General features: G+C 50.1%; 1 protein-coding gene across 1 annotated transcript; it reads left to right on the forward strand.

Annotated features, from left to right (window-relative positions):
• The first annotated feature begins 198 nt into the window (after positions 1-198).
• Positions 199-20,514, forward strand: SUN5 (Sad1 and UNC84 domain containing 5). Its single transcript, XM_035005615.1, is given in 14 exon segments — positions 199-227; positions 4,958-5,016; positions 5,230-5,304; positions 6,241-6,307; positions 7,215-7,276; positions 10,872-10,921; positions 12,239-12,273; positions 12,875-12,983; positions 17,065-17,143; positions 17,978-18,093; positions 18,556-18,723; positions 19,221-19,307; positions 20,349-20,459; positions 20,461-20,514. Coding segments are annotated over 14 exon segments (1,101 nt in total).
• The last annotated feature ends 6,721 nt before the right edge of the window (positions 20,515-27,235 follow it).

Raw genomic sequence — 27,235 nt, forward strand, 5'->3', positions numbered from 1 at the left:
CTGCATGGTGATCCCAGCCCTACCCGGGACCCCCACACATCAGTGCTGCATCTCTGCATTGGGAAGGATCACCTGCCCCGCCTGCTTCCTCAGGAACCACAGGGAGATTTGGTCTGGAAGCAGGCCCCAAGACCCAGAGAAGATGTGGCCTTGCCTTAGGCCACACAGCAAACTAGGGCCGGCTGTCGGACCGAAGCCATGCCAGAGCAGGAGGGCGAGCTTCCTGGGTAGGGAGACTGAGAGCTGCTTCCTGCCCCGAGGAGAGAGCCCAGGCCCATCACCCCAAGGCCCAGGGCTGTGTTTCCTGATGCCAGGGGTTCAGCCCATGTGACAGCCCATCCTAGTGTCCCTACTGTTCCAACCTGCCAGCAGAGGATCCAGAGGGGCTCCTATCCTCATCTCATCCTGTACCAGGGGAGGAATGTCCTAAAAGCAGGCCTCTGCATGGCCCCCCAACCCCTCCCAACCCAGCTCAGCCCAGTGGACGGATCTGTGTCTGACTTAGGCATGAGGGCCCACTGATGAGATGGTCTTAACAGAGGCCCAGAGAAGTGGCACTTGCCCAAAGTCCCAAAACAAGACCGGGGATGGACCCTTCTGTAGAAGGCAGTCGGAAGTAGTATTCCCATTGAACAGATGGGGAAGTCGAGGCTCCACCCTGGAGAAATGCCAGCCCTATCCCCACTCCTACCTCAGGTGGTTTCCGGGGACAGGTGGATTCTCAGCCCCAGCCAAGGTCTCCTGAGCCCCTTGCAGGTGTGGAAGCTGCTTTATGAGGCTCCCGGTGGGTGCAGGGCCGGCTGTGAAGGGACCCAGGGAAGGGCAGGTTTGCTTGTGGTTGCGAGTGTTTTCCCTGCAAACATGGCCTTTGCCAAAATGTTTCATCCTATCTGTGTGGTGGGGCTGCCACGTAACCAGGCTGCTGCCAACGGCTACAAGGCCCTGGGGATGGGCCACTCTGGGGCCTCCTAGGCCAGGAGATCTCGGGAAAGAGGACTGCTCTGAGGGGGACCCCCTCATCACCCCAGCCAGGCCTGGCCAGGCCCAGGAGGACGTGGATGCCCCAAGTCAGGGGGGCTGACTCGCTAACCTCTGGGGCCTGGCACCTCTCAGCTCTCTCAGAAACATGACCCCTTTTAGGAGGAGCAGGAGGTTACCCGAGCCCTAGCCCCAGTCCCTGACTGAGCCCTGCTCCTGATCACACACTGAACCCTGACTCAAAGGGCAACAGACGAGAGGGCGTGTGGACGACCCCGCCCTGCTACTTCGCACCGCAGGCTCCCTCCAAATGCCTATTTCGCTCACAGTGGATGCAGCCCATCGTCTCCTTCTGCATTACCAACTCCAGCCTCCGCCTGGGCTCTCTGCGCCCGAGGAGCTGTGTGTGCCCAAGAAGCAGCTTGTATATGTGTGTGGAGGGCGTGCGTGTGTTTCTCTGTATGTGGTTGCGTGTGTGCATTCATCACACACATGTGCATTAGCTACTAAGGACTAGGATCAGAGGAAAATGTGTGTGTGTGAGTGTGTACATGAAGCGGGCATGTTGGCATCTCGGTTTACGTTACCTGCCCGCGTACATGAACCTACATGAGTGCAGGCATGGGAGTTTTGTGTACAGTATGCATATGTGGGCTTGGGACACAGAGTGTGTCTGTGGGGGTGTGGTTTAGGGGCGTGTGTGGACGCTATGGGTGAATAGTTGACTGTTTCTTGGCATGAGTGGGGGCGGAATTTATATGTGTTTGTGCATTTACTGTCTGCCCCTCTGCATGGCTCAGCTGGAGTATAGGCACAAAGGGACTTGGAGCCTTTCCCCACTCCAGAGCCCTTCATGGCTCCCACCGACTCCACACCAGCCCCAATACCAGGCCCAGAGCCCAAGCCCACCCTCTATTGGATCCCCACTAGGGCCCACAGCATTGCCCGGGACCACAGACCCCAGCAAGCCCTCCCCTGAAAGCACAGAGCCCCCCTGCCCCGTTCATATGCCAGGTACTCCCTCACATCCTACTCCGGGCCCCCTGGCCCTCCCTCACTGTCACCGGGGCAAACAGCAGACTCGGTGGAAAGGGACACAAATATTGACCAAAGCCACTCTCAGTGTTTGCTCTTGGCATGAACACTTCCTCTTCCTCGACATACCCAGCGCAGGCCATATTGACTGACAGCCAGTGGACACACGGGAGGGAGATCCTCACCAGCCCCTCCTCCCTACAGCAGCGGCCAGCATGGTTGGGGGAGCACCTGCTACGGGCAAGGCGCTCCCCCAGCCACTTTGCCCTCCTCTCCAGGGACAGGAGCTGGTTCCGTTCACCTCTGGAGCTGGTGCCTGGAACATACCAGGGGCTCAGTAAATATCCGTTGAATGAGTGAATGAACAACTGAAAGACCCTTGTACCAATCCTAGTGGCAGCATTTCAGGGCTTCCCCTTCACCGAATGTTCTCAGGGGTACTGTATGAGTTTCCTCTTGCTACTTAACAGATTGCTACAAACATAATGACTTAAAACACAAACTTATTCTATTTCTGGAAGTCAGAAGTCCAACATGGACGTTGCTTGGCTGAAATCAAGGTATCAGCAGGACTTTGTTCCTTTCTGGAAACTCTAGGGGAGGATTCGTTTCCCTGCCTTTTCCAGCTTCCAGAGGCTGCTTTCACTGCCTGCCTTAAGGCCTCGTCCCCTTCAAACCAGCATGTTGGGCTGAGGGTTCCTCATGCTGCCTCCCTCTTCCATTTACCAGACCCTTATGACACCGGGCCTGCCTGGATAAGCTAGGATATTCTTCTATCTCAAGGTCAGCTGGTTAGCGAGCTTAATCCCATCTGCAAGCTCCAAATCACCTTTGTTCTGTAACCTAACACAGCCCCACGTTCAGGTGTTAGTATGCAGGCCTTCCCGAGGGGCGATTCTTCAGCTTACCACTGGAACTTAGCCTACAATTTGAGAAACTGCCCCCCAGGGGCAAAAGGAGTTCCTTTTAGCTTCATAATCTGAATAAACTCTCCATCGGCAGAGCTGACAGGAAAAAAACGTAGCCAGACATTTCCACTCTGGTATGCTTTTATTTGTCTCCAGCAAATGTAGAACTTTATTAAAACAACAGCATATACATCGTTTTGTGTTATGCGAGACCCACATATAAGATGCCTTCGCGTACAGCCTAAGCAGGTGCTGAGGCAGGTGGCAAGTCTGGGAACCTTGGAGCAGGGAAGGAGCTGGGGGCACGAAAAAGCCTGGCCTGGACCTTGGAGCCTCTGCTCTGGCTGCTGCACAGCCCCTGAGATCCTGGCATGGCCCTTCCTGCCCTGGGGCCTCAATTTCCTCCTCTTGAAAGTGGAAAGTGGGTCACAATGGGTCCGTGCAAGGGGGAGTTCCAGGGCCGAGCTGGAGACTGGGCAGAGACCCCGCCCTCTGCTCTATGAGGTCACAGTGCCCACAGCTCTGCTTGACCCGGCGAGATCCTGCGTGGCACCTTCCAGGGAACGCTAGGAAGTGGCAGAGGCGGCAGCCGCTTCCCCCTCGCTGACTCCCAGAGAGCCCCCGCACCACTGCCCCCCCCGGATTTCCTAGAGAAGAAAATCGATGCCACGGTCCTCAAGGAGCCCCGGGGACCCGTGTGACCCGCCCGAGGATGTCAGGTCCAGGAGGTGAGGATGGCAGCCCTTCCCTCTGCCGGTTCTTTGCAGTTTACAAAACGCTGGCCCTCTGCCCTCTCCCCCGGAGGTGAGTGGGCATGACCCACGGCCTTCATGGAGGCAGCAGCTGAGGTCGGGGAGGTCTGACGGTGGATTTCCTAAAATCTCCCCGCCAAGGGGGTGGAGGGGCAGTCATCCCCAACACATGCTTATTGAGCACCTAGTGTGTGCGGGCACTGGGCAGGGTGCTGGGGACACAGGCTGCACCCAGCGGTTGTGCTCCCTGCCCCCATGGAGGTCCCAGGCTAGCGAGGGAGACGGTGGTAAGTGGGGAAACGCGCGCCTCTGCCATCTACCTGCCTACCGCTGGGCCCCCAAAACGGGGTGTATATCCCAAGAGGGTATCCAAAACAATCCCCTGGGGTGAAGGGGAGAACTTATTAGAACTCCAGTGTATATATTTTTAGCTCACCCTCTTTTAATTTCTATTACTCAAGAATGTATAAATAAATTTGCACATTTGAAAGAGTAAATAATATATATGTGGTGTTATATAGAGAATTTCTTAAGGAATAAACATAAATACATTGGGGGAGGGTATAATAATAAATGTTTGGAGACCATTGTCTTAAGAAATAAATAAAAATTTGTTATCTCACACACCAAGAGGTCCCAAGAGGTGGATGGCTCCAGAGCACGTCAATGCTGCGTGTCTGCAATGTCCCCTGAGACCCAGGTCCCTGCCATCTTTTTGCTCTTCCTGTTGGCCTCCCCGCTGTCAGAGCTGGCTACCACAGTTCCAGGGGCCCGGAGAAGCTTGGCTGTCTAGGTGCAAGGAGAGTGGGCCTTGTTTCCCGTGGGTCTCATTTTAGCGACAAGAAAGCCTTTTCCGCAAGTGCCAGACCCCAATACCCAGCCCACCCCCACCCCCACCCCTCACCCCTCACCCCTGCGGACCGGCCCCCACCGAGCCGGCCACAGCAAAGGCACTGGGAGTCCTAGAGCGGGCTTGGAGCAATCAGGATTATCCAAAAGCACACGGGCGGGGTAGGAGGGGACAAGGGACCAAAACCAGTCTCCTGCCAGCGAGGGGAGGGACTGGCTTTTGGCGGATAACCACCGGTGACTACCAGAGCAGACGGAGTCCTTTCCTCAAAAGAGACTTGGCTTTGGGGTCAGTCAGCCCTGGGTGTGTCCCTGATTCACAGGCTGGTGGTCTCGGGCAAACTTCTCTGCACCTCAGTCTCTCAATCTGGAACACGGGGACAACCGCGTTTCTTAAAAATTCTAAAATGCGATTCTGAGTCTTGTTATCCCCAGGCCCCCTGCAAGAAACCGGAACACCTGCAGGATAACAGAGGACACTTTGCCAAATGCGAGTGAGCAGGGCGGGGAGGGGGAGCCCCGGGGTCTTCGTGAACAGTAAGGGGCCGAGGCTCAGAGATGCCCAGATGGGCACCCCGGGGTCACCCAGCGGGGGGTGGGGTGGGAAGCAGGGATGGCCACCCCCAGCTCAGGGTGCTCCCCTGGAGTCTGCAAGGCACCATGTCCCCGAGGCTGGCACTGACATGACAGCCCCACGCTCTCTGCAGGTGATGCCTTCGTGCTGCCTATCCGCATCAGCGCCCCAGTCCCGGGCCTGACCCAGTGCCTGCTGGCGTGTGTGTGTACGTATGTACTGAAGAACCGCCCTGGCTGTCGGCCTGGGCCTGGGAAGAGGGCCCAGCCGCAGGCCAGGCTGACCAGGGGGGGTAAGGCCTCTGCCAGGCTGCAGGGGAGGGAGGGAAGTCTGGGGGTGTCAGGGGTGTCATTCCAGCCAGGATCTCTTTGGTGGCTGGAGAGAGGAGTAGGAGAGAGACACACTGTTTGGAGGAGGAGCTAACTGTCGGGCCCTCCCCTACTCGACCCCCAGCCCGGCCCCTGGGCCAGGAGGCCGCTGGTGAAGTCCCGGGAACAGTCTGATGCCATGCGTCCTCACTTCGGGAACGTGGTCTGACCACACTCTAAAGATCCGTCTTCTACTTCTCTGTTCATCCACCTGCCCCTCCACTTACTCATCACTCAGTCATTTCTCGGATCATCTGTCCGCATAGCCATCTGTTGTCATATCCGTGGGCCCCGTTATTTCAGCCAGCCAGTCAACCATTCACCGAGTCAACCATCAGGTCCCCCGTTCCTTTATCTGCTAATATTCACACCCACCCAGTCATCCACCCATCCATCCTTCTAGCTAGCCTTCCATCTGCCCATCCTCTCATCTGTCTTCCTATTTAGCCACCTTCCAAGCCGTGGTCTCATCATTCTTCTGTCCATTCATGTATCCTCCCACCTACTTATCTATTCCTGAATCCCAGCTTTTTATCTAGCTCCCTGCTGGGCAACACCAGGCCGCCAGGGATAAACCAGACAAGGACCCTGCCCTTGAGAAACTCCCAGTGTCTGGGAATGGGCAGAGGCACATCCCAGACTTTTTGTGCTCCCGAGTCACTGTTAGGTAGCTCCCAGCTGTTAGGTCTCCCAGCAAGAGGGCCTCGCCCCCTGCAAGGCTTTGTAGGGTAAGAACAAGGGTGCAGCTGCTCACCGCCCTCCTGCCTCCCCTGCAGCCTGGATCACCTGCCTGGCCTGCTTCCTGAGGACTCAGGTTCACCAGATTCTGTTCAGTACCTGCAGGTGAGCAGGGGCAGGCGAGGGGAGGCCGATGGGGGCAGGGAACATGCAGCTGGTTACCATGGCAGCCCCCTCACTGGTTTGAACCTCCTCGTGATCACCAGACCAAAGAAGCCATCCCAAACCTGGCTTTTATCATATCTCTCACCTCAGAACCCACTGTGGCTTCCTCCTTCACCTGCAGCCTTCTGGAATCCTGTCCCATGCTTCCTTTCTGAGCTGCCTCATTATGCGTCCTGCTGTGGATCCATCGGGCTGGCAAGGCTAGGGTTCTCACCCCCTGGGCCTGCTATTCCTATTTCCGCCTCAGTACCTTGGCACATGCTGTTTTTCCTGCCTGGAATGCCTGTCCCATCCTTTCACTTCACCCTTCTGGTCCATGCAAACTCCTCCGAATTCCTGTAGAGCTTTCCACCTCATTCATTCACTTAGAGTTTGCATTCTAAACATCTCAATGCCTACTCTGGGCCCAGCCTTGACCCTCACCACTCCTGAGCTCCCAGTCAGGGGAAGGCAGGCAGACACCAAAACCAGTGGTAAGGGGAGGAGGCCGGCTTTGACTCTGGAGGTCGTAGGAGGAGGGGACGTTCGTCTGTGTTGAACTCTGAAGGATGTGCTCACCAGGACAGAAGTGAGGGAACAGACAGTTTGTAGATGGAGAAAGGGTGTGAAGAGGATGTGGGTGACCACTGCGAGTGGATCTCTGACGGCCCCAGATACGGGAGTAAGAGCTTTCTTCCCCTTGTGATGCTGTGCAGCCCCAGGACTCAGTCAGCATCTTGGAGGGGGTGTCTCACTGCCCGGGGTGGGTCCTTACCTTCCCAGTGGGAAAAGGGCAAGGGCCAGGCCAGGATTTGCTAGCCTGTGCAAAGCCTCTCTTCACCTTGACCACTGCTTCCTTCTCTTCCAGATGCAAGCTGTTCTTCCAGAAGCTCATGGAAAAGACAGGTGTTCTGGTCCTCTGTGCTTTTGGTACGTCTCCGGGGCCCTGCCCCAGGTAGAGGTATCCCTGAGCTCTCGCCCCACCTGGGGAGGGAAAGAGTGAAGGCCCTGACACTGACTATGTGACCCTGGGCAAGACAGTGACCTTCTAGGAGGCTCAGTTTCCCCATCTGTCTAATGAGTGTTGCTGTGAGGAGTAAATTAACTGATGACCAAGGAAATTTTTTGAAAGCTAAGAAAAGCCTTGAAAACTGTAAAGTTCTCCCCCAACCACGGTATGATCATTATTACTCATTTCTGAGTTTTCTATGGCTTCCTTCCAGCCATTGCTACCCACCTCCCACATCACAGCTTTACTTTCCCAGGCAAAGGGATGTCCTCCCTCCACTCAAGCATATTGGCCCAGGGAAGTGGGGTTGGGCGGGGTGTGTGTGTGGAGAATTTCCTAGGAAATTAGAAATTCCTAGGAAACTTAACCCAACAAATAAGATTTTTTAAAATAATGGCTTTATTGAAATATAATTCGCATACCATAAAGATCACCATTTTCGCATGTATAATTCAGTGGTTTTTAGTATATTCACAAAGTCATACACCCATCACCACTATCAAATTCCAGTATTTTCACTACCCCCACAAAGAAATTCGCCAGTCCCTATCACGGTTTCCTGTTCCCCCTCACCCCAGACCTAGGCGACCAACTACTAATCCATTTTCTGTCTCTATGGATTTGCCTATTCTGGACATTTCATATAAATAGAATCATACAATAATATGGGGTCTTGGTGGTTTCTTTCACTCATCCTTGTGTTCTCAAAGTTCATCCATGGTGTAGCATAGAACAACATTTGACCCTTTTTTATGGCTGAAAATATTCCATTGTATGGATATGCCATATTTTGTTTGTCCGTTTATTGTTTGATGGATATTACAGTTGTTTCTGCTTTTTGACCACCATTATTAATGTTCCAGGGAATCTTCCTGTAAAATACTTGTGTGGATATGTGTTTTAAATTCTCTTGGGTAGAGGCACCTAGGATCATGTCATGATCCTAGGGTGCTGGGATTGAGTCCCCCATTGGGCTCCCTGCTCAGCGGGAGAGTCTGCTTCTCCCTCTCCCTCTTCCTGCCACTTCCCCTGCTTGGCTCTCTCTCTCTCAAATAAATACATAAAATCTTTAAATAAAGAAAGAAATTCTCTTGGGTTTATATTTAGAAGCGTAATTGCTGAGTCATGAGGCAACTCTATACTTAACTATCTGAGAAATTGCCAAACTTTTTTTCCAAAGTAGCTGCACCATTTTACGTTCCCACCAGCATGTATGAAGATCCAATTTCTCCACATCCTCACCAACACTGGTTATTATCTTTTATTTTAGCCATTTGGGGAGGGGGTGAAATGGTATCTCACTGTGGTTTTTATTTCATTTTGCTAATGATTAATGATGTTGAGCATCTTTTCATGTGCTTATTGGTCATTTGTAGATCTTCTTTGGAGAAATGTCTGTTCAGATCTTGGCCCATTTTTAAATTGGTTTGTCTTTTTATTATTGAGTTGTAAGGGTTTCTTATATAGTCTGGATACAAGTCCCTTATCAGAGATACAATTTGCAAGTATTTTCTCCCATTCTGTGGGTTGTCTTTTCACTTTCTTGATGGTTTCCTTTGTGACACAAATTTTTAAATTTTTTAAAAAAGATTTTATTTATGTGAGAGAGAGAGAGAGAAAGAAAGAGCACACAAGCTGAGGAAGAGGAAGAAGCAGACTCCCCCCTGGAGAGCCCAATGGGGGACTCAATCCCAGCACCCTAGGATCATGACCTGAGCCCGAAGGCAGACACTTAACTGACTGAGCCACCCAGGTGTCCCAAATTTTTTAAATTTTGATGAAGTCCAATTTATCTATATTTTCTTTTGTCATATATGTGCTTTAATGTCAGATGCAAGAAACTATTGCCTAACCTAAAGCCATAAAGATTTACTCCCACTTTTTCTTCCAAGATTTGTATAGTTTTAGCTCTTACATTTAGGTTTATGATCCATTTTTTAGTTAATTTTTGCATATGGTGTGAGGTAAGCGTCTAACTCCATTCTTTTGAATGTAGATATCCAGTTGTTCCATTTATTGAAAAGACTATTTTTTCCCTTATTGAATTGTCTAGCATCTTTATTGAAAATCAATTGATCATAAATGTGAGGGTTTATTTTATTCCCTCGATCTATCTGTCTAGCTATTTGCCAGTACTACCCTGGATTGATTGCTATAACTTTGTAGTAAGTTTTGAAATCCAGAAGTTTGAGTTCTCCAACTTTGTTCTTTTTAAATTATTTTGGCAGTTATAGTCCTTTACATTTCCAAATGAATTTTAGGATCATTTTTCCATTTCTTAAAAAAAGGCTACTAGGATTTTGAGAGAGATTGCATTGATTCATAGATGAATTTGGGGAGTAGTGTCACCTTAACAATATTAAGTTTTCCAATCCATGAACATGGGTTGTCTTTCCATTATTGACATATGTCCCTATGTCTTCTTTAATTTCCTCCAATGATGTTTTGGTTTTTTCAGAGTGCAAGGTTTGGACTTCTATTAAATTTATTCCAAGTATTTTATTTTTTGAGATGCTATTGTAAATGGAATTGTTTTCTTAATTTCATTTTCAGGTTGTTTATTGCTTGTGTTTAGAAATATAATTGATCTTCATATACTGATCTTGTATCCTGCAACCTTGCTAAATTCATTTATCACTTCTGACACTGGGCAAGACACCCAGTCTTAGATACTTTAGGATTCTGTGTGCAAGGTTATGTCATCTGCCTTTTATTTCTTTTTCTTGACTAATGGACCTGGCTAAAACCTTCAGGACAATGTTAAATAGAAATAGCAAGAGTAAGGGCGCCTCGGTGGCTCAGTTGGTTAGGCATCTGCCTTCGGCTCAGTTCATGATCCCAGGGTCCTGGGATTGAGCCCCACATTGGGCTCCCTCCCCAAGCAGGGAGCCTGCTTCTCCCTCTCCCCCGCTTGTGCTCTCTCTCACTCTCTCTCAAATAAATAAATAAAATCTTAAAAAAAAAAAGAAATAGCAAGAGTAGACATACTTGTCTTGTTCCTTATCTTAGGAAGAAAGCATCCAGTCTTTTATCATTAAGTATGTTATTGGCTGTGGGTTTTTCATAAATGGGCTTTATCAGATTGAGGGAGTTCCATTCTATTCCTAGTTGTTGATTGTTTTATCATGAACGATGAATAGATTTTAAAGACTTTTAATAATGGCTTGAATGGTAGGGTTTCAGGCAGCACAGAGATCATAATATGCAGGGAAGACCATCTCATTTTCTTCTCTCATCAATTCTCCCAGTGGAATGAGGAGGGAGACGGGACATGGATTATTTGGTTTATGTGAGACACTTTGCATATATGATATCGTTTGATCATGAAGTGGATATTACTGTTATTCCCATTTTACAGAGGAGGAAATTTAGGTATAGAGAGATTAAATAAGTTCTTCCAAAGTTGCACAATGTTAGTGCCAAAGCTGGGATTTGAATCCAGATACCTTAATGCCAGAGCTTAAACTTTTAACCTTTCATCTTACATGGCTTATTCTCATTCTCCTGGCCCCACAGGATTCTGGATGTTTTCTATGCACTTACCATCCAAAATGGAAGTCTGGCAGGTGAGTGTGTGTGCGCTCTTCAGGCCCCACCACTGACTAACCTCACCCCAACTAGGCAATGTTGCCTCCATCAGCTTCTCTCACTCTCACCACATCTGGACCCTGATCAGTTCCTGACTCATCCCAGCCCCAAATCTCTGCCTCTGCCATGCCACCCACCTGGAACCCATCTCTCCCACCAAAATGTGACCTTAAAAGACCAGATGCAATCGTCCTTCTTACAGAAGGACTCTCCTGTCACTCACTCCCGGAGGTTACCTATCTTTCCTTTGCCAAATCTTCCTCCTAAAGTGGGAGAGTGAGGATGGAACACAATTTTCTCTCTATGCAAGGCAGTTTGTTCTGCGCAAATGAAATGAGACCATTTGCTTTGTGGTTCCTGGGGAGAAAGAAGGAGGAAATCGGTGGCCAGAGATCCCTATCAGAGGACAGCAAAGAGTCTCAGAAGGGCTAAAGAGAAAGGGGATCTGAGGAGCTTGTCCCTCCCTCTCCTCTTCTCTCCTTTTAGACTCCTTCATAACTTCAAGATCCAGCTAAAATGTCACTTCCCTCAGAAATTACAGGTGGAGGTGATGACATTCCCCTTTCCTCCCACAATTTTCTGTAATCATGAATGCAATCTTCTGTAATCATGACTATTTTCCCAACTGTACTGGGAGCTCTTGAAGACAGAGCCAGGTCTGATTCACTCCAGCGATGTCCACCTCAGGGATGGGCACAGGGTTGTCACTATCAGTGTTGGTTGACTGGATGATCAGAAGGAAATGTGGAATGGAGGGAGAGTGGATGGGGCAATGGAAGTGATGGATGCAGGGATGTAGGGAAATGGCTGGGGGGATAGATGGACAGATGAATGGAAGACTGGATGGATGAGAAAATGGACAGATGAGAGGGCAGGTGGGATATGCGGGTGGGTAAATGGATGGATGGATGGATGGATGGATGGTTGATGAGAGGTTGGATAGATGGGAAAGTGAAAGGATTGATGAAAGGGTCAATATATAAGGTAAGTTAGATGGATAGGAGGGTGGATGGATAAAGAAGGTTGGATAAATGGAAGAGTAGATGAGTTGGCAAGGGTGGTTGGATGGGATGGTGGATGGGTGGAAGGGTGGATGGATGTGGATGAACGGATTTAAAATGGAAGGTATATTGGATTTTGGATAGATGGTAGGTGGGTGAATGGATGGAAGAGTAAATGGGAAGGTGGATGAATGGATGGATTTATGGTTGTGGGAGAATGGATGGATGAAGTTCTATTGGACCCAGATTAGGGCATCTGAAAAAGATCCCTTGCTTTCCTCAATACCCTACCAGGATGACAGCATAAATAGTCCACTGCAGAGCTTGAGGTAAGAAGAATCTGCTAAATAGTCTTATTATCACCTAAAAACCAGAATTATATCTAGTTCCTGTGATGTATTGGCTAAGAATGTGGGTTCTGCTGTCAGACCAACCTAGGTTTAAATCCTAGCTCCCATACTTCCTACATGGTTAAACTTTTGCAAGTTACTTCACCTCTCTGGGCCTTTGACTTCTCATTTATGAGACGAGGCATAACACCCACCTTGCTCTGGGTAATTATCAATATTAAAGAAGACGTAAACTGTCCTGAATAATTCCTGGCCTCAGTTTAGCACTCAGCAAATGGTAGCTGAGTAGAAATTTTAACCAACAAGATACCACCTGGTGGCAGCATCCTTAATAGCAAACAAAATACTCAGGAATATTTGGAAGAAGTAAGTTAAATTTAAAAATATTCCAAGTTAAGAGGAAGAGCATGAGTAATATTTTAGAGATAAGAACCTGCTGGATAGGGCCAGAGATGGGCCCAGGAGAATGAGAAAATCTGAGGCTAATTCTTTGTGGGTTGACTGACAAAAGTAGAAGCTGAGGGTGACAATAGCAGCATCACAAATCAGTTGGTCCATGTTTTAACTCCTTCCTTGTAAGAATGTACCAGGAGAAGGTGCGGCATCACACTGGGGAAATCCAGGACCTCCGAGGTAACATGACCCAGCTCATCGCCAAGCTCCAGCTGATGGAAGCCATGTCAGACGAGGTGAGATCCTGGCCATTCTGCTCCCAAACATCTGACTTCTCTCTTTGTTTAATGCCTTTTTTCCTATTTCTCAAGTTTTATTAGAGCACATCCCCCAACAACTTCCTGGAAGAGAGTGAAATAGGAGGCTTATTAATTTGCTTAGAACTTGCACATTTGAAAATATCTTTATTTTACCCTTGCATTTGATTGATAGTTGGGCTGGGTATAGAATTCTAGATAGGAAAGTTTCCCCTAAAAATTTTGAAAGAATTCCACTATTGTGTTCTAGTTATACTGTTGCTGTTGAGAAGTACAATAGTGTTATTATTGGTCCTTTGAGTATGATCTGTTTTTGGTGGGGTTTTTTTTCCTATCTCTGGGAGTTTGTAGGATGTTCTTTTTATTTCCGATGTTCTATATTTAACTTGCTTGGGGTGGGGTTGCTGAGGTTATTGGATCTATGGGTTGATGTTTTTCAATAGTTTTTTTAATTCCTTAGCTATTATTTCTTAAAATATTGTTTCCTTCCCATTATCTATCTCCTCTCCTGGGACTCCAATTACATCTATGCTAGAATTTTAGAGTGTGTTCCACATAATTCCTATGCTATTACTTGGTATGTTTGATTTTCATTCTTTTTCTCTATGTGCTTAAGTTTTTGATGTTTTCTATTCACATTTCTTCAGGTTCACTAATGATTTTGTTTGTTTAGTTCTAGAATATACATTTGATTCTTTTTCATAAATTTTAATTCTGTGGTGAAATTCTCCAACATCTCATCTATGTTGTCCATTTTTTCTTCTATTTAACATTTTGTCATAGTTATTTTTAAATCCTTGTCTGCTAAATCCAATATTTGGATCATCTATGGTCTTTTTCTCTTATCTGGTTTTCTTTGGAGTATCAATCATATGGTCTTGTCTCTTCCTGTCCAGAAATTTTTTAGTGTTTTTCTGGACATTGTATACAAAAGAACTGTATGCTCCAGATAATTATAACTTCAACTAGAGAGAGTTCTCCCTTTTCTTTGTAAGGAAGATGAATACACTGATCACTTCTATGTAGATCTTCATTGAGCTGACTCAGACCTGGATTGCAATTTGTATAAGATTTAGTCAGAGGTTTCAGCTTAACCCTTCAATGTGCTGCCCATGCAGCTTCAGACTTTTGGTAGATGTCTTGATGGGAAAGACTGACCGTATGTCTGAGGCTTCTCAAGTCTCCAATTTTGTCTTCCAGCCCTGCATCAATGCAAAATCTCTGACCCCAGGGGTAACCTTCTCTGCCTGGGGCAAGCTTGGATTCTCAGCCTCTAATTGTGCCCATAATTGGTTTAGTGCCCTCAGGTGCAGCTAAAGCTTCTGAGTATTGATTCACCACTCCTCCTAGGGCAGTGGTTTTCAGAGTGTGGCCCCCATATCAGCAGCATCAGCATTACCTGGGAAAATATTAGAAATTCAAATCAATGGGCCCTCCTCAGACCTACTGAAGATGGAAGCCAACCATCTGTGTTTCAACAAGCCCTCCAAATGATTCTGTTATATACTAAGAAGATTTTTGTAGGGCTTTAATCTCTTGCTTATTTTGTTTTGAGGTCCCCTCACTGAAAGGGACTTGGTTTCCCAAGCGTTGTGAGACTGGGAAGTTTTACTCTGTCTTTCAGAAGTTTTCAAGGTAGTTCTTTAGCCCCTTCCATAGTTCTGGGTTTCAGTTAACATCTTATGGGGAAAACTGTTCAGGTTTGAGGCTCATCAAGTCTCCAATTTTATCTTTTTAGTCCTGTGACTATTAAAATCTTTGCTGCTTTCTCTTTCACCAGTAGCAGCCCTTGTTCAGCCTAAACCCACGCCTTCAGCTCATGCCCAGAATTATCAAATGCCCCCAGGGATTAAAATATTGTTAGCGTATTTCAGAATGGTTCTCTCCTCTCTATAATTTTAATCCCTGTGGTCCTCATTTCTCCCATAGCTTAGTGGTGGCTTTAAAATATGATTTAGTAAACTATATGGCCTTTCCTAGTTGTTTTTAGTCAGAGCATTGATCCTCTGTAACTTATTACATCTTACCTGGAGGCCCTACATCTCACCTTACATCTTAAATGTCATAATAATTTGCCTATCGGCTGGCTACCATTGGGGCCATTATGATCTGGAAACTCATGTCCTTTAGTCCTAAAAAGTGTTCTTTACTCATGTGATTAAATGGGTGTTTTCCCCCCAGCCATATTTGTTTTATTCTCATTTTTGAAGCTCCTTTTATTTGGATGTTAAATTCCTGAACTCATCCTCCGTTTTCTTCCATCTCTCCCTGTTTTCTTCTCTTTGTTTGTTCTGAAATTGAGAACATAATCTCAGCTTTATCTACCAAAACTTCTACTGGGTTTTTCATTTTTGTTAATATATTCTGAATTCCTAAGAATTTTCTTTTTTTCTCTCTGGGTGTTCCTTTTCATAGATTTCTATTCTTGTTTTATGGATGCAATATCTTTTCTTACCTTTTGGAGCTTAGGCAGGTCACCAAACTTTCTGAGTTTCCACATCAACAAAACAAATTATAATCACTGCCCTGTAACCCTGTGGCTAGTCTAGTTACTACTGCCACACAGCAAACTGCTCCAAAACTTGGTGGTGCTAAACAATCATTTTATTATGCTCAGAGATTCTGTGGGTCAGGGATTCAAATAGGATGCAGTGGGGATGGTTTGTCACTGCTCCACAATGCCTGAGGCCTCACCTGGGAAGACTTGAAGGCTGGGGTGACTTGGCAACTGTATCTGGACCCATCTGGAAGCATCTTCACTCACATATCTAGAAGTTGATATTGGTTATCAGCTGGGAACTCAGGGCTGTTGACTAAAGCACTCATACATGTGTTCTCAGTGTTGTGTGGGCTTCCTTACAGCATGGTAGCTGGCTTCCAAGAGTGAGCATCCCCAGAGAACCAAGTAGAGCTGTACCCCCTTTTAGGCTTAGCCCAGAAGTCACACGGCATCACCTCTGCCAGAGCCACAGGCCCACCCAGACTGATGGGAGGGAACTTTAGCCCCACCTCTCAACAGACAGAGTATCAAAGTCATATTGAAAGAAAGGTGTGTTACAGGAGACTGTGTTATGGCCATTTTGGGGAAATACAATCTGCCACAGTTTTGAAGAGTCTAATAAAAATAACAGCCAGCATTTACTGAGCACCAACTATGCTAAGTGCTTTGCAGTCTTTATCTGGCAGGAGAGTGTAGTAGCTAAGAGCCCAAACACTGGAACCAAACTGCCTGGCTCTGCCTCTTACCAGCTGTGTGACCTTGCACACATTACCTTTTGTGCCTTAATATTCTTATCTTTAAAATAGGGGTGATCATAGCACATGCCTCCTAGGGTTGATGTGAGGGGAAAAGAGTGAACATATGTAACACTGAGGACGGTCCTGGCACACAGTAGTCTTACAAGTCCCTGGCTCTAATCTGCACAGCAGCCAGAGGGGGACATGATTATCGTCCCCATGGTACAGACAAGAAGGCCAAGAATCAGGGGCGCCCGGGTGGCTCAGTCATTGAGCGTCTGCCTTTGGCTTGGGTCATGATCCCAGGGTCCTGGGATCGAGCCCCGCATCGGGCTCCCTGCTCGGCGGGAAGCCTGCTTCTCCCTCTCCCACTCCCCCTGGTTGTGTTCCCTCTCTCGCTGTCTCTCTCTGTCAAATACATAAGTAAAATCTTCAAAAAAAAACGAAAGAAGGCCAAGATTCAGAGGGGCAGTAACTAGCCCAAAGCCCCACAGCAGTAAAAGTTTGTCTGACTCCAGACCCCCTGCTTCTTCACTTCACTAAAAGTCCTGTCCCAAGTGGGACACCCTGTCATGGTGCACGTGGAAGCACTGAGGAAACCCAGTGGGGAGGGGGGTAGGTATGGCTCTGTGTCACCTGGGCCTCCTCACCATGGGGTGACTGGGTGGTCTTGTGCCAGGACCAGCCACGGTCTCCACAGGCAAGGGTAAACAGTTAAGGACAAGAGAGTTCCTGCAGTCACCTGTCACTTGGTGTGAACACACGTGTGGACATGACCTGTCAGAACACATCAGCAAACAGCCTGTGTTTTCTGCCTCCTCAGGAAAAAATTGCCCAGAAAATAATGAAGATGATACAAGGAGATTTTATTGAAAAGCCAGACTTTGCCCTAAAATCTATAGGTAAGTGACTCCCCCTCACTCCCCACCCCCCACACCGCAACAATCTGCCCACATCAAGTTTCCCCAGAAACTCTTCAGAGGATGGATTTCAGTTCTGGTCTGGTGCACTCTCTGCCGCCATGGTCAGAGCTAACCTCTGCCCCCACAGACGGTTCTCTTGTTACAATTTTCTGTTGTCTCAAAAGGGGGGCTGAGGCAGGGAGAGAAGGCCCCCCATGACCCCTCTACCCACTCACATCCTCCAGACCCAGAGGCCAGCTGAGCCGCACCTGCCCCACATCAGGGAGAACAATTGCAGGTGGGAATCAGTGCTGTGGAAAACCAGAGCAGGTGGCTGGGAGAGAGGCGACCCAGGCAGAGGGGGGTGCGGGAGGACGTTTGAGTTGAGACCTGGCCAGGAGGGAAAAGTATTCCCGACCCAGGGGAGCCCCAGTGAAGGTACCCCTGTGGGGACGCAGCAGGAGCACGCGGGGTGGGGGGGCAGGCGGAAGGAGGCGAGGCAGGGCGGGCAGGGTGGACGGGCCCAGACCCAAGGGCATGTGGGGTCAGAGGGCATTGGCTTAAGCTCTCAGGGCAGGAGTGCCCTCCTCTGTGCAATAGCCCTAACAATAGCCATCGGAATAATGGGGAGGCTGTCATCAATGAGGCTCTGAGGGAAGGACTCCTTTGCTCCTCACAGCAACCCCAGGAGGTGAATGTTAGCATTCCTATTGTTGTTGCTCTTCTTACTCCCATTTCCCAGGGAACACTGGAGTCCAGAGAGGGCCAGTGACTCACCCAAAGCACTCACCTGGCACACAGTCAGCGCCCAACCAGACCCTCCCTCCCATACAGGGGCCTCCATCGACTTTGAGCAAACGTCAGCCACGTACAACCACGACAAGGCTCGCTCCTACTGGAACTGGATCCGGCTGTGGAACTATGCGCAGCCCCCGGACGTGATCCTCGAGGCAGGGGTGCTGGGGGGACGAGGAGAGGGTGGCAGGGATGTGGTCAGGGTTCTGGGAGCAGGACCTGGAAGTGGACACTGGGGGTGTGCGCAAAGGGAGTGGGTCCCTGGGGTAGGGGGAGAGGTAGGAACACGAGACAGAGACGGGGCAGGGGCAGGGAAGGGACAGCCTGCTTCAGCACTGGAAGGGGCCCGCCACCCACGCCTCAAGACTTGAGGGTCAAGGAACCTTCACGGCCCCAAGCAGGCTCCTGTCCTCCCTGTGCCGGGCTGAGAGGAAAGCTCATTCTTGCTGCCGGCAGTCAGGGGAGCTTCCTGGAGTTGGTGGCGCTTGACCTAAGCTTTGTAGATGGAAGGATCTGGCTCATCCAGGAGGCAGAGATCTAGGGGAGCCAGGGTGGGACGAAGAATTCACCTCCACCCACCCACCCAGCATGGCCCCCATTGCACCTGCCCCTTCCAGCCCAACATGACGCCTGGCAACTGCTGGGCCTTCTCCGGGGACCGAGGTCAGGTGACCATCCGACTGGCCCAGAAGGTCTACCTGTCCAACCTGACACTGCAGCACATCCCCAAGACCATCTCACTGTCGGGCAGCCTGGACACTTCTCCCAAGGACTTCGTCATTTACGTGAGCATGCCCCAGCAGGGAGCAAGGCTTGGCTAAGGGGCCAGCCTCATATGGTGGGACTCTGGGCACTCCGTCTGCACAACCCACCAGGCTAGAGGGGTTGGCTGAGGCTTTGTCAAGGTTGAGGGTGACTAGGTTCGGAGCTGATCACAGCCTTTGAGAATGGGAGATAAGCAGCTACTTTATTTCAAGCCAAGATTTTCAGAGCCCAGTTTGGTCTTCAGAGATCATTGACAAGGAAACTGAGGTCCAGAAAAGGGTCAGGGTAACACCCAAATCCTACAAGTCCGTGACGGAGTTAGAAGAGGACCCTCAGGCTTTTGATTCCCAGTCGAGTGCTCTTTCCTATCCATTATTCTGTGCTGCAGTGGAATGATGCCCAAAGAGGTAGGGAGTTCCCCATGCCGGGAGGTATGCAAGTCTCAGCTGGAGAGGGGCAGCACCCTCTGAAGGCCCTACCCATACCTGATACTTTCTCCTTGGTTCTGATTCTACAGGGCATGGAAGGCTCTCCCAGGGAGGAGGTGTTCCTGGGGGCGTTTCAGTTTCAGCCGGAAAACATCATTCAGATGTTCCAGCTCCAGGTACCGGAGAAAAGCTGCCCATGTGGAGCACATACTGAATGTACATCATGTGCAGGGCTTTCCCCAGGGAACCCCATTTCGTCCCCCCAGTAGCCTCAGGTGTGTAAAACTGTCACTAGCCCACTTGACAAGTGAGGAAACTGAGGCTCAGAGCATGGAGCCACTGCCCAGGGCAAAAAGTGGGACCCCGAGGAGATCCATCCAGCTTCTAGCAATACATCGTTCCCCTGACCTGCCCCGGAGTCCACCCGCTGCAGTTCCTCCAGGGACAGCAGATGTGAAACAGGAGGGGCCTGCTGGGCCACGGTTGCTGGCTTCCAACTTAGCGTCTCCATCCTGGGAGACCCCGTTATCAGCTCCTGACCCAATGGAGACCTGAAGGGGTGGAAGTTGGGAACAGAAGTGGGACACGAGGGGTAGCTGGTAGAATGGCCTTGAGACTCAGGCTGACACTGACCCAAACCCCGACCCCACAAATCTGTGTGATCTTGGGCCATTCCCTTCCTCTCTAGGCCTCAGGTTCCCCTTTGTAATTCCCTGGGAGGTTCAAAGCATCCAGTGAGATCTCAAAGGCCAAGGCCCCAGCTTTTGCACTGGGCTCCATCCCCTCTCAGGGGTCAAAAAGGGGAGGAGGCAGCACTCACTGAACGTCTACCAAGTGGCAGGCCAGCTAGCTCCAGGATCTTGTTTCATGCCCACAGCAAACCTGGGAAGCAGATATTAACCCTCCCATCTTACAGAGGGGGAAACTGAGGCCCCAAGGGGGGGCAGTGATTTGCCCTGGGGTCCCACAGCCATATGTACCAGGGCCCCAAGGCTGGGACACTTTCTCAATCACAGTATATCCGTCCTTCTGGCCTCAGCACCTTCCATCCCAGCCCCTGAGTATCAATTTCTTGTGTGGCTTCTGGACAGTCCATTCTCCTACCTGAGCCTCAGTTTTCCCACCTGTGAAATGGGAGGCTTCCTTTCCACTCCCAAACACCCTTCTGGAAAGGCAGAGTGGAAGCCAATGGCTCCATGTCTGTGAGTCTCTTGCAGAACCAGCCTGTCCGAGCTTTTGGGGCTGTCAAGGTGAAGATATCGAGCAACTGGGGGAACCCACGCTTCACTTGCCTGTACCGAGTGCGTGTGCACGGCTCTGTGACCCCACCTAGAATGCCCTAGAGAGCAGTCGAACTAGAGCCCCTACCCCAAGAGAGATTAAAGTTTATTCTTCACAGCTCAGCCCAAGTCTGCGTGTCTTTTGGCTCCAAAGAGTGAGGGTGGGCTGACATGTGATGTCTGAGGCCACGGTTAGCAATTCTCCACCATGTCCCGAGTGTCCAGGCCCCTCACAATAGCCCCACGAGGCCCCATGTCACAGATGGGGACAGTGAAGGCTCCGAGCAAAAACTCGCCAGAGGTCACAGCTCACAAACGCTGCACCAGGAGTTAAAGCTAGGCAGTCTCACGCCTGTACGTACGCCCTGGCTTCAGGTCACGCTCTGCCCTGACCCAGCTGTGACCGTGGGCAAGACCCAGCCCGCCCAGGGCCTCAGTGTCCCCCTCTGTACAATGGAACAAGATTGTGGCTCTTGTATCAGATGAGGTGGGGGATGAGAAGTCCCACCTTGTCCACCACAGAGAGTTTCATCACACAGACCATCGACTGTGTGGCATTAGGACACACACCCTCTCTGGACCTCACCTTTTCCAGGTATCACATGTCTAGTCCATGTTGTGCCTCCAAAAATGATAAGTAAACAAAGTAAAAAGGCAACCCACAGGATGGGAGAAAATATTTGCAAATCATATATCTGATAAAGGATTCCTATCCAGAATATATAAAGACTCCTAAAACTCAACCCCCACCACCACAACAAAAACAATTCAAAAATGGGCAAAAGACTTGAATAGACATTTCTCTTAAGAAATATACAAATGGGGGCGCCTGGGTCACTCAGTCCATTAAGCGTCTGCCTTCGGCTCAGGTCGTGATCCCAGCGTCCTGGGATCGAGCCCCACGTCGGGCTCCCTGCTCAGTGGAGAGCCTGCTTCTCCCTCTCCCTCTGCCCCTCTCTCATGCCCTCTCTCTCTATTTCAAATCAATAGAATCTTTTAAAACAAACTGGTTGCCAAATACATTTAAGAAAAAGAAATATACAAATGGCCAGTAAGCACAGTGAAGATCACTAATCATTAGAGAAAAGCAAATCAAAACTCCAGTGAGATACCTCCTCACACCCATTAGGATGGCTACTATAAAAAAAAAAACAAAATAAGAGTTGATGAGGAGGTGGAGAAATCAGAACCCTGTGCGCTGCTGGTGGGCACGTAAAATGACACAGCCACAGTGGAAAATAGCATGGTGGTTCCTCAAAATATTAAAACTAGAATTGCAGTCCGATCCAGCAATCCCACATCTGGGTACATGCCCACAAGAACTGAAAGCAATAGCTAGAACATGGAAGCAACCCGCGTGTCTGACAACAGGTGAACAAACGAACAAAATATGACATGGACACACAATGGAATATTGTTCAGTTGGAAAAGGAAGGAAATTCTGCAATTGACTCCAACATGGATGAACCTGGAGGACATTATGCTAAATGAAATAAGGCAGTCACAGAAAGACAAACACGGTATGATTCCACTTATATGAGCTACTGAGGGTGGCCAAATTCAAGACAGGAAGTAGACTTGTTACCAAGGGCTGGGGGCAGGGGAGAATGGGGAGGTAAAGGTTTAATTATGGACAGTTTCAGTTCTACAAAAAGGAACGAGCTATGGAGATGGCGGGTGGTGATGGTTGCACATGATTATGAATATAGTTAATACCACTGAACTGCAAACTTTAAAATAGTTAAGATGGTAAATTTTATGTTATATGTATTTTACCACAATAAAAATTTGCAAAAAAAAAAAGCGATAAAATACCTTAAATCCTTTCATGGAGACAGTTTGGGATACTTTAGAAATGTAAGAAAATCCTATAAATTACGATAGCACATTCCATCATTACTGTGTGTACTATTAGAAAGGCAGATGTAAATTTTTTGAAGTTTCTCTTCCCTAAAGCAGTCGCTCATTTTGCATGCATAATCTGTGCCTTAGCTGAGTCCCACCTGTTTAGTATTTACTCAAGAGCTTATGGAAGTGCTAGAAACAGTATCCAGTGTCGGTATCTACCCTGACTCCATCCACAGAGCTCTCAGCACAGAACGTGGCACATAGTAGGTGCTAGATAAATGATCACCAAGGTGATTGTCAACCTCATCCCCAGGCAGGTGATAGGAGGCCCAGTCCTGGGGTGGGGGGGGGAACATTGCCCCTAAGCAGGGCCCCAGAGGTGGGGACAGGCTGGCCAAGCTGGAAAGACCCCAGGGAATGGAGCCTACAAAGGAGGGGATTCATACAGGAAGGGGCAGGCAGGTACAGAGGCTGGTAAGGGTCCAGCTAGGCATTAGGATGGATAAATCAGAAATATGTTAGTCTCCTGGGAGGGCGCCCTGGACTGGCACCTGTCCTCTTGCAGAATCCGTCCCTCTGGCCATCCGCCAGGCTCCTCACCAGCACCTGGCCCCAGGACCTGCCCTCCCGTGGTCTCCACTGTGGGATGGCCTTCAAGTGGTCACCTCGTACTCCTGCCACCCCCCGGGCTGCTATCCGCAATCAGTGGACCTGGTAGCCAACCCAGCACTATTTCCGTAGATTTTGTGAGAACCATTCTTGTAATTAAAAAGCCGCACCGTACTGAGATTTGATGAAAAGCAGAGCCATAGACACCCCACTTCTTCCCCCAAATCCCCTCCCAGCCTCACTCAGTCGTTCTACATGTTTTCTTCCAGTAATTTGTCTTTTAACTTTGTTGAACATGTATTTTGTTCAGCAGATATTTTTGAAAACTTTATGTAGTTAAATCATCTTTTATAGATTCTAAGTTGTATGCATTTCAGGAAGGACCTGCCCAGTTCCAAGATTATAGCAATATGCTCCTACATTTCTACTGATTTTATTATATCTACATATCTATATACGTGTTACAAATATAAGAATAGATAGATATGTGATAGGTGATGGATATGCTCTTTAGTGCACACACACAGGCTTCAGATGCATAAAAGCTCTTTAATGCATCTGGAATTTATTTTTGTGCATGGTGTGAGGTAGGGATCTAGTTTAATTTTTATTAAGTGACTACCCAAAGGCCCCAGTACAGTACCATTATTGAATAGACCATCTTTCCTCTGTAGCTTGGAAACAGGGTCAACACACAGCTTCTGGTCTCTTTCTCACTTCACTGAGCCCCCTGCCTCATCCTGCACCAACACCATATCCTTCCAGTTACTCTAGCTTTGGAGCATGTGTTGGTGGGTGCCGTGGGAAGCACCCCGCTCTTTATTTCTGCTTCCCATACACTTTCTCTGTGCCAGGCAAACTTTCCCATCCGCTTGTGTCAACCAAGCTGCATTTTTTAACAGTTGGACTTGCAGTGGCTTTATGGATTCATGTATGAAGAATAAATCTCTTGGCCACGTCAGTTCTTCTCTTCCTGGAACATGGAGTCTTTTCTCTGTGTCTTCAAGTTTTCCTTCAACAGCTTCAGTAGAGTGTCATTGCTCTCGTCATATGCATTCTGCACTTTTCTATCAGATTTAATCCCGGATCTCTTACCAGTGGTAGGGCGATTGTAAATGGGATCTTCGCCCTCAGTGACGTTTTTCTGTGGTTAGAGCAGCTGTGGAGGAAACCCCTGCTTTGACACTCATGGGGCACTTTTCCCTCCATGGTCCCCACCCTCTGGAGGACTCAAGTAAATCCTCCCCAGTGTTCTAGACGCACGCTCCTGTCACCCACAAGCATTCCGTAATTCACAAGTGTGTTCATCGCCACCACCTCATCTCATCCCCACGGCATCCCCACAGATGAGGGGACGGGCATGGGAGAGGCAGAGAGACTTCCTGAGCTCACACAGTGGGCTGTAGCGGAGCTGCGACGTTAGCCCACCCCGCAGGCCCCTGGGGGCTTGCTCTCCCTTCAACCTTCCCACAGTCATTTCAAATTCCAGCAGGTTCAGGTGGACTGACTGTGGAACCATGAGTAGAGGGCAGGAATCCTGGGTTTTGTCCCAGCTGGACCCTGAGAGCAGCCTGACCTCCTCATCCCGCCCAGGCCCCCGGAGACAGTCACACAGCCGGCACAGATAGGGCGTCCAATCCCTGGGGCATTTCGTTCTTCGTTCGCTCAGCCCCTGCCTGGATGACCAGGCTTCCCCTCATTCACCGTGGGGCTCCCCTTCACTTGCCTCACAGTCCATCCTCCAAGGTCAATAGGCCCTGGGTTGGGGGTACAGGCCACAACGAACGGTCCTCTGCACAGATAAGGAGACAGGCCCCAAGAGGGACCCAGTCTCATCCAAGACCCACGACAGAAACCTATTCAGCCCAGCAGGAGGTCAGGGGCTTTTCCTCCCTTGGGAGGGCTCCCTGCTGTGGCAGCATCCTGCAGGAGAACAAAGGCTACCTCTAGGCCTCCGTCCCCCCCACCCCACACCCCGGTGCACAATGCACAAGGCTGGCTGCCTGCCCACCCCTCGGCCCACCCACGAGACTGGAGCAGGGAAGTGGGCGGCCGGCCAAGGTGGGAGTAAGCTCTCTGCGGCGACCAAGGCGGAACGGAGGTACCGAGGGCCAAACCACCCCTAAGGCCCTGGAGTGGCGCCTCCGATAAGCCTAGCTCAAGCCCCAGGATTTGAGCCAATCCTACTAATCCCTGGACACCAGGCTAGGTAGGGCAGATGGGAGGGGCCTCGGCCTCTCTGAGACTCAGAGACCCCCAGACCAGTGATAAGACAAAGCCCTGGACCCCACCCCTGCCTGGTGCTCCCTCACTGTGTGACCTAGAGGAAGTCAGTCTCCATTTCCCCATATGCACCCAGGAGATGCTAGTCCTCACCTCCTCCCAGCCAGTGGTGGACTGAGGCCCCCAAACCGCTGATGTGAGAGATCCTTGTTGACTGTGGTGATGGGTATGAACCCCTCACATACAGAGTGAGCGAAGTACCATGTTATTTCCTCGAGTCAAATCCAGCTTCAAGCCCCCATGCGGGCAGGCCAGTGGGAAATCCCACAATGGCCATTTTCCAGGTCACTGTCACCCTCCCAGGGCCCTGGGGATGACTTAGGTCCAGAAAGGAGGAGCCGATGCTGCTAGTCACCATAGATCATGGTCACAGGCGGGGCACCTAGAAGGAGGCACCCCCATCTACCCCTCTTCCCACCCATGGGGCCCAAGGGCTTATGGGAAGCTCTGGGTGGCCTGGAAGGCTGGCCTAGACTCTGGGGCCCCCAGAATCCCTTCACCTTCCTGGTCTATGGACACACAGAAGTTGCTCAATCCTCATGGTGGCAAAACACCTCCAGCTCTGTTCAGTTCTCAGGGGTGGTTCCCCGGGGCTGGGCTCCAGGAGGGATCTGACCAGGGGAAGGAGGGGCTAGGCCAGCCTCCTGCCCCAGATCCAGGGAGCTTCTGCCCCTCAACACACAGCCCTGAGTCCGCTGAGCCCTCGGCTTTTGCAGTGGGTCTGAGGTGGGAAAGGGGAGGAGGGGGAGGCCTGGTCCCTCGCCAGGACTCAGAATAGCAAAGCTCCCCAGTGACTTCTCCTTTCTTTCCTTGCCAGCTTATCTACCATCAATGCCACCAGCCAGCCATGTGCCCAAGTGATGGCCTGACCTCCAGTAGGCTCCCTGGGACAGGACAGCAGTTCCCAAATAGTCCTTTCCAATTAGCACAGATATGCCTGGTGTCATCCCAGGAGGCTCCGAGACCCTGCGCTTTGCAAGGGTGGGTGAGACATACAAATGACAAGTAACAAGCACACTCCACGGAGGGCTGGCCCCGCGGGGCCTGGAGCTGGGCGCTTGCTGCATACCCCCGCATCCACTTCTCCCACCAGCCGCATGAGGGACGTACAATGGGAGGATTTGAGGGAGAAGTGGCCCCCATATGGTCCCATATGGGGAACTGCAGAGCTGGAGTTCAAGTTCAAGGCTGGCTGTCTGGCTCTGGAGTCGCTGCTGGTGGCTGGGAAAGGAGGGATGGTAGGGGTAGGGGGTCCAAGGCTGTGGGTCCACAGGGAGGGTGAGGCAAGCAGTGCTGGGGCCCCCAACACCCGGCATGGCGAGGTCTCTCCTGCCGCCTGTGTGAAACTAAGGGAGCACCCCACTCCCCGTCGCCCTCCGGGGCTGAGCTGGGTCTGAGCAGGAGGTAGAAATGGATCCCCCAAGGAAGGACTTTCTAACAGTCCAACTCTGAGGGCCTGATCCCCCTGTCCTAGGCGGTGTGCAAGCCCAGGTGAGGTGGGTTTACTCGGGAGCCCAGAACTCTGTGGATTCTCACCCCTGGTTTTAGAGGGGGTTCCTTCCTCCTCCTCCCTGAGGGGTCCTCGCCCTGGACTGCCTGTCAAGTACCACCCGTTGGGATATTGGCGTTTCTTACTTGAATCACCAGGACGGGCTGCCTCACTTTCCAGTTGAGTTTCAAAGAGATTTAGCCACTGGCCCATGGCCACCTAGCCAGCAGAACCAGGAAGGCACCCAGGAGTGCCATGGGAGCATAGGTCGGCCTGGCCTGGGTGCAAATCCCACTCTGGCTTCTGTGCTGGGTGTCCTTGGCAAGTCACTATCCCTCTCTGAGCCTCTACTCTCTTCTCTAAAATGGGGGAAAGACCGCCTACCTATCTGAGAGTTCGGTGGGGCTTGCAGTGCACAGGGTCTCAGGACAAACACCAGGGACGGGGGGGGAGACGCCTCCCTGCCCCACCCTTCACTCCGACCCATGGGTACCACCCGCCTCCAGCTCCCGAATACCCCCCACTCTCCGCACAGTGGCTCCACCTTGGCTGCTCCTAGCAGCCTCCTCCGTGGCTCTGCTCCAATCTGACCAGA

The sequence above is a fragment of the Mirounga leonina genome, unplaced genomic scaffold (assembly GCF_011800145.1).
Source record: "Mirounga leonina isolate KUSES-001 unplaced genomic scaffold, KU_Mleo_1.0 Mir_150, whole genome shotgun sequence".
Classification (NCBI taxonomy): Eukaryota; Metazoa; Chordata; class Mammalia; order Carnivora; family Phocidae; genus Mirounga; species Mirounga leonina.